General features: G+C 48.1%; 1 protein-coding gene across 2 annotated transcripts in view; it reads left to right on the top strand.

Moving 5' to 3' along the window:
- The first annotated feature begins 5,365 nt into the window (after nucleotides 1-5,365).
- The window catches only part of TTC39A (tetratricopeptide repeat domain 39A), a 79,018-nt gene continuing 72,132 nt past the window's right edge, over nucleotides 5,366-12,251 (top strand). For both annotated transcript variants that reach the window (XM_075320559.1, XM_075320558.1), the window contains exon 1: nucleotides 5,366-5,436. In XM_075320559.1, the coding sequence (XP_075176674.1) occupies nucleotides 5,414-5,436 (23 nt within the window). In that variant the 5' untranslated portion in view covers nucleotides 5,366-5,413. The remainder of the gene's footprint in view (nucleotides 5,437-12,251) is intronic.

Raw genomic sequence — 12,251 nt, 5'->3', positions numbered from 1 at the left:
CTCAGTACTGGTAACTAGTGATGAGCGGGCACTACCATGCTCGGGTGCTCAGTACTGGTAACTAGTGATGAGCGGGCACTACCATGCTCGGGTGCACAGTACTGGTAACTAGTGATGAGCGGGCACTACCATGCTCGGGTGCACAGTACTGGTAACTAGTGATGAGCGGGCACTACCATGCTCGGGTGCTCAGTACTCGTAACTAGTGATGAGCGAGCACTACCATGCTCGGGTGCTCAGTACTGGTAACTAGTGATGAGCAGGCACTACCATGCTCGGGTGCTCAGTACTCGTAACTAGTGATGAGCGGGCACTACCATGCTCAGGTGCTCAGTACTGGTAACTAGTGATGAGCGGGTACTACCATGCTCGGGTGCTCTGTACTGGTAACTAGTGATGAGCGGGCACTACCATGCTCGGGTGCTCTGTACTGGTAACTAGTGATGAGCGGGCACTACCATGCTCGGGTGCTCAGTACTGGTAACTAGTGATGAGCGGGCACTACCATGCTCGGGTGCTCAGTACTGGTAACTAGTGATGAGCGGGCACTACTACTGCGGTACACAAGTCAAGCCTATGTGCGTGTGTGACTGCGCGCTTTGTGTACAGAGCATGGTAGTGCCCCTTTCTGTGATCCTGATGAAGGCTTCATGGCGGAGCGGTTGTATGGAGCCGTACATCACCAAGCACAATGCTGTCAGATGCAGTAATTTAAGCTGCGATCAGTGGACTCTGGAGGGCGCGTGCGGTGACGGATCGCACTGCTCTGTGTGGGTGAGTCTGGGGGTTTCATATACAGTAACATTCATCTTGTGCAGCTTCAATAGTAGAGAATGTATCCGTTTTCCATGTAACAATAATAAAGAACCTCAATGAATGCATTTGCTGCGGAGCCGGAGCTTTTCCTGCGGAGCTTTTCCTGCTGATATTTTGCTATTTCTAACATAAATGTCCATCATTGTAAAATCGTCCAACTCTCTGAGAAAATTTAGAGGCAAGAAAAGAGGCGCGAGGGGCTTAATTTCCAAAAATGCATCTCTAACATGTGTGTAATGTGCAGTGCACATGCATCAGGGGGGCCTCAGATCCGCTTTATCCGGCGTTTCCTGGCAGTGAATACACTTTACAGGCGCTTAATGGGTTCCCATTGAAATATTCCCTCAGGTTTGTAATTAACTTTGCACACAAGATTGTGTCATGAGTCACAAATTAGCTGTGTTCCTGCAAGTCCTGTCCACAGAGCAGCGGTCCCCGCTGTCCCGGTAGTTACAGGCGGTCAAATGAGGCTGGAGTTGTCCATTGGGGTAAAACTGCCGGTAAATTTGTTCTAAAGAAACTTTTATGAAGCTATTTTGCTATTTTTGACAACCACATAGTCTGTGACAGGTACACATAGTCTGTGACACGCGCACACAGTCTGTGACACACACACACACACACACAGTCTGTGACACACACACGCACACATAGTCTGTGACACGCACACATAGTCTGTGACAGGTACACATAGTCTGTGACACGCACACATAGTCTGTGACACGCACACATAGTCTGTGACACGCACACATAGTCTGTGACACGCACACATAGTCTGTGACACGCACACATAGTCTGTGACACGCACACATAGTCTGTGACACGCACACATAGTCTGTGACAGGTACACATAGTCTGTGACACGCACACATAGTCTGTGACACGCACACATAGTCTGTGACACGCACACATAGTCTGTGACACGCACACATAGTCTGTGACACGCACACATAGTCTGTGACACGCACACATAGTCTGTGACACGCACACATAGTCTGTGACAGGTACACATAGTCTGTGACGCGCACACATAGTCTGTGACGCGCACACATAGTCTGTGACGCACACACATAGTCTGTGACGCACACACATAGTCTGTGACGCACACATAGTCTGTGACGCACACATAGTCTGTGACGCGCACACATAGTCTGTGACGCGCACACATAGTCTGTGACGCGCACACATAGTCTGTGACGCGCACACATAGTCTGTGACGCGCACACATAGTCTGTGACGCGCACACATAGTCTGTGACGCGCACACATAGTCTGTGACGCGCACACATAGTCTGTGACGCGCACACATAGTCTGTGACGCGCACACATAGTCTGTGACACGCACACATAGTCTGTGACACGCACACATAGTCTGTGACAGGTACACATAGTCTGTGACGCACACACATAGTCTGTGACGCGCACGCATAGTCTGTGACGCGCACGCATAGTCTGTGACGCGCACGCATTGTCTGTGACGCGCACGCATTGTCTGTGACGCGCACGCATAGTCTGTGACGCGCACACATAGTCTGTGAGACGCACACACAGTCTGTGAGACACACACATAGTCTGTGAGACACACACATAGTCTGTGAGACACACACAGTCTGTGAGACACACACATAGTCTGTTTCACACACACATAGTCTGTGAGACACACACACAGTCTGTGAGACACACACAGTCTGTGAGACACACATAGTCTGTGAGACACACATAGTCTGTGAGACACACATAGTCTGTGAGACACACATAGTCTGTGAGACACACACATAGTCTGTGAGACACACACATAGTCTGTGAGACACACACATAGTCTGTGAGACACACATAGTCTGTGAGACACACATAGTCTGTGAGACACACATAGTCTGTGAGACACACACATAGTCTGTGAGACACACATAGTCTGTGAGACACACATAGTCTGTGAGACACACACATAGTCTGTGAGACACACACATAGTCTGTGAGACGCACACACATAGTCTGTGAGACGCGCACACATAGTCTGTGACATGCACACATAGTCTGTGACATGCACACACAGTCTGTGACAGGTACACGTAGTCTGTGACGCGCACACGTAGTCTGTGACGCGCACACGTAGTCTGTGACGCGCACACGTAGTCTGACGCGCACACGTAGTCTGTGACGCGCACACGTAGTCTGTGACGCGCACACGTAGTCTGTGACGCGCACACGTAGTCTGTGACGCGCACACGTAGTCTGTGACGCGCACACGTAGTCTGTGAGACGCGCACACGTAGTCTGTGAGACGCGCACACGTAGTCTGTGAGGCGCACACGTAGTCTGTGAGGCGCACACGTAGTCTGTGAGGCGCACACGTAGTCTGTGAGGCGCACACGTAGTCTGTGAGGCGCACACGTAGTCTGTGAGGCGCACACGCAGTCTGTGGCGCGCACACGCAGTCTGTGGCAGGTACACATAGTCTGTGACGCGCACACGTAGTCTGTGACGCGCACACGTAGTCTGTGACGCGCGCACACGTAGTCTGTGACACGCGGCTTACCTGATAGCAATGGACTCCTTGAGTGGACACTGACTTGTTTAAGGTTAAAATGAGAATTCGTAGACCTTGGAACTCCTGTATATGAAGACTTTCCAGGACACAACCTCTGAGTAGTCATTTAGTGGAGTCCGGAAGGTGGGTAGTCAGACAAGTTGCAGTCAGGGCAGGCAGCAAACAAGAGTCAATGTCTTGTCACACACTTGGTCAGAAACTGGGAGACAACACTGAAGAACACTAAGAACACATTTACACTGACAGAAAATACTGAGCCTTATTGATCAAACTGTAAAGAGCCAGGTTCTGCCCCCTTCCCTCATGGCCGCTGCCTTCTGTTCTGCTGCACAAGTTGCCTTTAGAACTTCAGTGACACCATCACTGAAGGACTTTTAAGGCTGACTAACCATGTGTGTCTGAGTATTAAATAATATTGGTTTTTCGGAGAGAGTCACCATCCAGTTCTCTCTGCTGCAATCATCTCAGCAAACTCCTTTGCATTCTACAACCTGAATCTATGTCCTACAGATTGACCATTCATCTGCTGTATGGATAACAAACTGGTTTCTGGACATGTATAAACTTCAGTCGCCCTGCATCAGAGGGTATCTTTTCTATAAGCTAGTTTTCTGTTCTTTGCTCACAGGGAATTTATTTGCTGATTAACCCTTCATCTGCTGTAAGCATTCAAAACTCTCCTAGACTGGTCTAGTTCACATTAGAAGTGTTGCTGCAATTCTTGGACTGACTATTCATCTTCAGTTCCTGTGCTTGTCTGCACCCCTGGCTCTGACTCCTCTTGTGTCCTGTTCCGCTTGCCTGCCTGCCATCCAGCTTACCCCAGTTGTCCTGATCCCTGCTGTTGGATTTGCCAACCCGGTAAGTCCTGCGCACTGTGCCATTCTTGCAGCTTTATGAATCTACCTCACCAGATGAGTCCTAATATAAGGAGCATTAGGCTTTCCTTAAAGGGTTTGTCCAGGTTTGGCACGAAAATTTGCAGTCACTCTATGTGACTGCAGACTTGTGAATCCTCACAGTGTGCATTGTCTAGATTCTCTGGTGGCGGGAGGAGGCAGCGACTTGACCGCAAATATGCGATATGTATACACCTGGCCACACTCCAACTATACAGTCGCGCACGTCTAGTCAGAATGTGACCGTAAGTATGCATATTGCAAATTTGCAGTCACATGACTGCTCAGTGTTGCCTCCAACACAGGAGAATCCTGACACTGCGTACTGTGCACCCTGTGAAGACTCACAAGTGTGGGGTCACAGATTGTTAAAGCTGGACAACCCCTTTAAGTATGTTGGTGGATGTTAGTTGAGGATGAAGGACCAGCGATCATACTGGTCCTTTAAGATACTGGGAAACAGCACCAGAGGTACAAAGCAGAAGGGTGGAGGGGCTACAGAGAAAGAACATAACCTATGAAAAGGGATGATCTAAAGTGAATCCTCCCTTTAATATAACTACATCACAATAAAATGATATGGAAATTCGGGAAAAATGTTAATATTTTCAGTTTGGTTGTGATGTGAGATCATGCCATGAGAAATGCAACAAAACGCTCCTGATCGTGCATATGGGTGGGAATAGTATAGAAAGTAGTAATTATAATGTTTAACTGCAAATTCACAAGAAATAGAAAATAACATTAAACTTTATTTTGTCATTTGCTATTATAGCTGCTGCAGAGAAGCTGCAATATAAAGAGGTTCTGCAGAAGCTGTCTAATTCTCTAATATTCCAATGCACTTTGTAACTGAACAGGGAGGTGTCTTCAGCCCCTCCTGTACATGCAGGGGGAATCCTCAGCAGAGTCAGTGCTCCCTGCTGCGCACCAGCAATGCTGTCACCGCAGGAGCTTGCAATCTATGTGTAAGGATGTGAGTGGCACACACTGACTAGAAGGCAGCCTGCAGACTGTATGACAAGGGAGCCCCAATCAGAGAGCTGAGGGCAGATCCAGCCCTGCCCCAGCCTCAGTGTGACAGTCCCTCAGTCCCTGCAGCTGTGTGTGTCCTCTGCACTCCTGGAGAGACTGTGCTCGCTGCCAGCAGCATGTCCAGAGACACAGGTGGAGGGTGAGTACTGTATGCACTGCCTGCACCTTCCTCTGGGCCCACTCCAGCACACAAGGAGTTAACCCTGATTAATCCCTTGTAGTAATCTGTAATGTCTTGTGTTAGTTATTAATTTATGGGATTGCGTAATAAAAGCTGCGTTATTTCCCTCTGCAAGTTCATGTGATCCAGTTATATAAACTCCTACAGTGGGGATAGAGGCTGGAAATGCATCCAATCACCCATGTATCAATGAGGGAAGCTGGGGTATAAGATACTGCAAACCCACAAGAGTTATGTCTGCCACCAAGGGGTGCTGGAGGAGGAGATTGCAAGCTCTGTGGCCCATATAGATATAAGTAGTGCTGCTACAATTACTGCTTATACTGTATGCATTAATTAGATTGCAAGCTCTGTGGTCCATATAGATATAAATACTACGATCATTGCTTTTACTGTTTGCATTAATTAGATTGTAAGCTCTGTGGTCCATATAGACATAAGTAGTGCTGCTACAATTACTGCTTTTACTGTTCTGCATTGAGTAGGTTGCAAGCTCTGTGGGCCATACAGCTATAAATAATAGTGCCACTACAATCATTGCTTTTACTGTTATGCATTAATTAGATTATAAGCTCTGTGGTCGAAATACTGCCTCTAAGATCACTGCATTTAATGTTGTGCATTAATTAGATTGTAAGCTCTGTGGTCCATATAGTGCCACTAAGATTATACATTAAGTAGATTGCAAGCTCTGTGGTCCATAAAGACATAAGCAGTGCCGCTACGATCATTGCTTTTACTGTTATACATTTAGTAGATTGCAAGCTCTCTGGTCCATATAGTGCCACTACAATCGCTGCTTTTCCTGTTGTGCATTAATTAGATTGCAAGCTCTGTGGGCCATATAGACATACTGTAAGTTGTGCCACTACGATCACTGCTTGCATTGTGTAGATTGCAAGCTCTGTGGTCCATAAAGAGATAAGTAGTGCCACTACGATCACTGCTTTTACTATTATGCATTGTGTAGATTGCAAGCTCTGTGGTCCATATAGTGCCGCTATAATTGCTGCTTTTCATGTTGTACATTAATTAGATTGCAAGCTCTGTGGTCCATATAGTGCCGCTATAATCGCTGCTTTTCCTGTTGTACATTAATTAGATTGCAAGCTCTGTGGTCTATACAGTGCCGCTACGATTACTGCTTTTACTGTTATACATTAAGTAGATTGCAAGCTCTGTGGTCCATAAAGAGATAAGTAGTGCCGCTACGATCACTGCTTTTACTATTATGCATTGAGTAGATTGCAAGCTCTGTGGTCTATATAGTGCCGCTACAATCACTTTTTTTTTACTGTTATGCACTAAGGTAGATTGCAAGCTCTGCAGTCTAAACCCCATAGCAGCCTATAGATAGGAATGATAGTTCAGACACTATCGTGTGTCTGATGAACAGTTATCCGGCACTAGCTGGAACCAGCGTAGAATCCCTTGTAATATCATGGATCCACACTGCCTGGTTACATTTGGCTTATTTGGATCTTTCCTCTCCATTATATAGGATCTAATTTTGGGTAAGAAATTCACATTCCGGACGATGCAAATAGTTGTATAAATATTTACAGGGCTGGAAACAATGTTGCATCATAATGAATCAGTCTGGTTACCAAGGATTGTTCCCACCGCACATATATAAGATTTTTCACATATTTGGAGCTAAATGTTTGCTAACGTAAATGAAGTCTCTGCTTTTGTATGAAGGAAATTTTTCACCAGGTTTTTCCTACATAAACTATATCTTTAATAGCATGAAACCCCCTGATAAGAGCCGGGTGTCCTGATATACCTAGGAAGATGCATTGTATCATTGCCCCGCACCATATACTAATTGGCATCTAGCTGTCTGATGGGCGTCTCCGCACCCCGCTCAGCACCTCCTCTGTACCTGCAGTAGCCGCCTCTTGTGCATTGATTGACATCGTCCGCACAGCCTGTTCAACCAGGGGCGTACATATCATTGGTGCAAGCTCTGCAGCCGCGCAGGGCCCCAAGAGTTAAAGGGACCCATACCCACCTCCAAAATAGGTGGCATTGTGCACTATGATGAGCTACTGAAGGATGGTACAGACGCCGACCCATGGGGGCTCCGCACTCCTTCACCAGAGAGCGTCAGTGGGTGTGTACTCTGGGCACGGTGTGTGACACTTGCTGCTTTCTTTGGGTTGGTGTCCGTCACCCTGCAGCCGGTCCCCGTTGTAGACGCAGTAGACATACACGTGACACCGGAGTACTGTTGGCAATCCAAAACTTGAAGTTTATTTTTTCCACATTATGACAGACATGGCCTCCTTCCTGACGGGTCTGTGGTTACTGTGGTTTTTGGGTACTCTAACTCTGCCTAACCCTGCTATCTTGAATCTCAACCGCAAGCTGCCGGGAACCTATGTCTCTGTTCCGCCCCTTGCATGCTCACCGCTGTTCACTTCTGGGCTCCGATGACTGTCTAGTCTCTTGACTTCCCTGAGCCCGCCGGTGTGAGACGTAGGATCCGGACATATAAGAGGTTACCTCAGGGTTCCCTGACAGGCTCTTGACATCGTGCCACATCTTTACTCCTCAAACCCTTTTTTGCAGAACTCCACCTCACCAGGCCCATCTCTCTAACCAACCCACTGGCCATCTGTCACTCCTCCCCTATCTTATCTAACATCAACATCTAGTCCACTGCTGCTCTTGCCCAACCCCTAGGTGGAGCCGGCTCTGCTACATCGGGGACCCAAACATCACTAACAGCAGTAGTCATTTTATCAAATATGTTACCCCATACGTGGTACCTAAACACATTGTCTTCACAACACAGACAAATATTATAAAACAGTATGGGGGTAGGGGGTGCGACCACCTCCTACACTACAAAGAGCCCGTATATTGTTCATGTACAGGGACCCTTTACTGTCTGTGTTCAACTCTTGCACCTGCGTTGAAGGAAACAATATCTGCGCAAGCACAACCGGTTGTGTGGTTAACGTAGGAAATGTCATGACCATCAATTAAGGAAGGAGAGGTGATGCCCAAGTTCAATGCTCATTAGCCTCTGGGGTGGACAAATAATTGGTGCAACCAGGGGTCCAAGAGGTAAGGGGGCCACTACCACCTCCATAATTGTGCATTATGATGAGCTTTTGGGCTTCAGAAGGCCCATATATTGTTCTGAAACAGGGGCCCTCCTGTTGTGAATACGTTTTCCAATTTGGGGCTCCCTCTTGTGGTCAGTGCTGGCGGTGCACTTGATGTGTGGAGCGAAAGCTACACACCTGTGGAGGACTGGCAATCCGGGTCAGATTGGGCTATTTAACTGAGTAGTTTTCTCTTGTTACTTGCCGGTGCTCAATGGTCAAGGACATTCTGTAACCAGCTCTGCTCACTTCCAGAACTCCTCTCAGATAAGTGGTCTTTGTACCTCTGCTGTTTGTTTTCCACTTTCTTGTTGTTTTTTCTGCTTTGATACGAATGCATGATTCCTATTTTGTCTGTCTGGAGTTCGTGGTGGAATGGGATATTTCCCTGCTGGGAGTGTCTGTATACTTAGCTCCATGATGCTGCAAGGTTTGTGTTTGTCATGCTTGGTATTAATTCAGTCCCTCATCTGTATTAGTGTTTTTGGATCCCAGTAACATTTGAGTGCTGATACAGTGGGGGAGAGGTTGTGTGACCTCAGGATTTTTCCATATCAGAAGTGCTGGTGTATATTAGGGTTTTTACGGCTGCTGTCAGTTTCTCTTTCCTATCCTTTCCTATAAAGATAGTTTGGGCCTCACCTTTGCTGAATCTGTCTTTTCTGGCTTTGTATTTTATTTTTCTATATCGCCATACCCTTTACATGTGGGGGGCTATCTATCTATCTTTGGGGACTACTCCAAGGCAGATTAGCTTTCTTATATTTCTATCTGTGAGATTATTTAGTTCTCCGGCTTTGTCGAGGCGTCCAGGTCATCGTAGGCTCGTCCCACGGATACTGTTAGTTGTGTGTCAGGATTAGGTCTGCAGTCCGTTAGGTTTCCAGCCACTCTGTTACCTTTTTGGGATTCCGCATTTTTTGATCCTCCTCCGGCCTTGAATCATAACACCTTCCCCTGTCTGTGTCCACCAGCGATCTGAACTATTATACAGAGCATTTTCCTAATGCCGGGCTCTTATGAAGATATCGGAGATCAAAAAGTTGGTGCATAACAGTTCCTTTTACTTCCTTTTTTAGTTCAAGGATTCCCCAACAAGGTGTCCTGCGGCAGATCCTTCTGGGATCAATTGTAATCTGTAGAAAAACCTACAGCGGGTGTTTAATTTCCCTACAGCACCCCCACAGGAGAAATGAGGTATTGCACAGTCCCCATTCAAATCAATGGATGTGCCGTGTCCTCCAGGAGTCGTTAAATGAACCTCATTACATTTCTTGAGTTCTCAGATTCTTCATTTAGTAGAACTTCTCCTTTTTTTCTTATCCTTTTATATTGCAGCAATGCAATTATCCAACTTACATTTCATAAATCACGAGGGATAATGTCCTCTCATCGTGGCCTCGTTAATATCCTGGGCCTGGTGACGCTTCCTGAGCCGTGTTCTCGGGGGGTGGTGGGCGTATGTGGGTGCACGCTCAGGAGTAATATGGTATATAAGCACAGATAATGATGACAGGAGCCGGGGGGTCAGCGGGGGCTGTCGGCGGCAGCGGCCATTGTCTGTGATGACGAGAGCCCGCAGCCGCCATAATAAGAGCTGGACTGCAGTGAAAATCAGACCTTAATCATTCTGTGGTTCCAGGATTATTGTTTTCCAGCTGAGCAAGTAAATGTGACATTAAATGCATAAATAAATGTATATTTTTATATTGTTAGATTCCCCCCCATTTATAGGATCTCAGCAATCAGTTGGGGAACCTGGTAACAAGTGTATTATTTCCCTACAGCACCCCCGCAGGTGGAGTAAAGTATTACATGGTTTTCAATTAAATTAATGGTTTCACCAACAAATACATGGACTTGTAATGTGCACCTGATCAATTTTGTAATGTCTTTCCAATAAAAGAAGAAACCTCTAGGTTGAATTTTTTTTTTTTTTTAGAAGACTACTCCTTAATACAATCAAGTATTAAATGTGTATGGGGAAAAAAAGAGATCCCAGGGACAGCGTACCCGGCTGCATAGCGGGGGTCTGATTGCAGGGACAGCGTACCCGGCTGCATAGCGGGGGTCTGATTGCAGGGACAGCGTACCCGGCTGCATAGCGGGGGTCTGATTGCAGGGACAGCGTACCCGGCTGCATAGCGGGGATTGGATTGCAGGGACAGCGTACCCGGCTGCATAGCGGGGGTTTGATCGCAGGGACAGCGTACCGGGCTGCATAGTGGGGGTTTGATCGCAGGGACAGCGTACCTGGCTGCATAGCGGGGGTTTGATCGCAGGGACAGCGTACCCGGCTGCATAGCGGGGGTTTGATCGCAGGGACAGCGTACCCGGCTGCATAGTGAGGGTTTGATCGCAGGGACAGTGTACCCGGCTGCATAGCGGGGGTTTGATCGCAGGGACAGTGTACCCGGCTGCATAGCGGGGGTTGGATTGCAGGGACAGTGTACCCGGCTGCATAGCGGGGGTTGGATTGCAGGGACAGTGTACCCAGCTGCATAGCGGGGGTTTGATCGCAGGGACAGCGTACCGGGCTGCATAGTGGGGGTTTGATCGCAGGGACAGCGTACCTGGCTGCATAGCGGGGGTTTGATCGCAGGGACAGCGTACCCGACTGCATAGTGAGGGTTTGATCGCAGGGACAGTGTACCCGGCTGCATAGCGGGGGTTTGATCGCAGGGACAGCGTACCCGGCTGCATAGTGAGGGTTTGATCGCAGGGACAGTGTACCCGGCTGCATAGCGGGGGTTTGATCGCAGGGACAGTGTACCCGGCTGTATAGCGGGGGTTGGATTGCAGGGACAGTGTACCCGGCTGCATAGCGGGGGTTGGATTGCAGGGACAGTGTACCCGGCTGCATAGCGGGGGTTTGATCGCAGGGACAGCGTACCCGGCTGCATAGTGAGGGTTTGATCGCAGGGACAGTGTACCCGGCTGCATAGCGGGGGTTTGATCGCAGGGACAGCGTACCCGGCTGCGTAGCGGGGGTTTGATCGCAGGGACAGCGTACCCGGCTGCATAGTGAGGGTTTGATCGCAGGGACAGTGTACCCGGCTGCATAGCGGGGGTTTGATCGCAGGGACAGCGTACCCGGCTGCATAGCGGGGGTTTGATCGCAGGGACAGCGTACCCGGCTGCATAGTGGGGGTTTGATCGCAGGGACAGCGTACCTGGCTGCATAGAGGGGTGTTGTGAATGTCATCCAAGGGGTTGATGGTTTGGAGCTCCCTCTGGTGGTCAGGGCTGGGGGTGAAGCTGACTGTGACTCAACAGGTGTGGGAGTTAATTGGGAGTTTGGGAAGTCCAATTGCAGATCAGCCTGGGATATATAGAAGAGCAGTGTCTGCTGGATGGGGCCGGTGATAAATGTTTTTCCTCAGTCTCTGAATGGGCTTGGAGTTTGTCCTTCCATTTATCCCGTGCCTGTACCATTCCAGATAAGTTGCAAGTTCTGTGCTTTATTGCCTGATCCACACCTAAGGGTGTTTGTGTTTGTTTCTTTTCATTTTGCTTAAGGTCTGTTTTCTTGCAGGAGAGGAATTGTCTTTCTGTTTTGATGAGCATGGGGGTTCCCCCTCTGCAAGCCCCACTACAAGAAAAAGGGAGATTCTCTCTGTTCTACTTGATTATTTGCATTTTTGTATTTCTTGTGGT

Source organism: Anomaloglossus baeobatrachus, chromosome 8, assembly GCF_048569485.1.
Source record: "Anomaloglossus baeobatrachus isolate aAnoBae1 chromosome 8, aAnoBae1.hap1, whole genome shotgun sequence".
Classification (NCBI taxonomy): Eukaryota; Metazoa; Chordata; class Amphibia; order Anura; family Aromobatidae; genus Anomaloglossus; species Anomaloglossus baeobatrachus.
The sequence above is the reverse complement of the archived record's forward strand: the minus strand, read 5'-3'. Positions and strand labels throughout refer to the sequence as shown.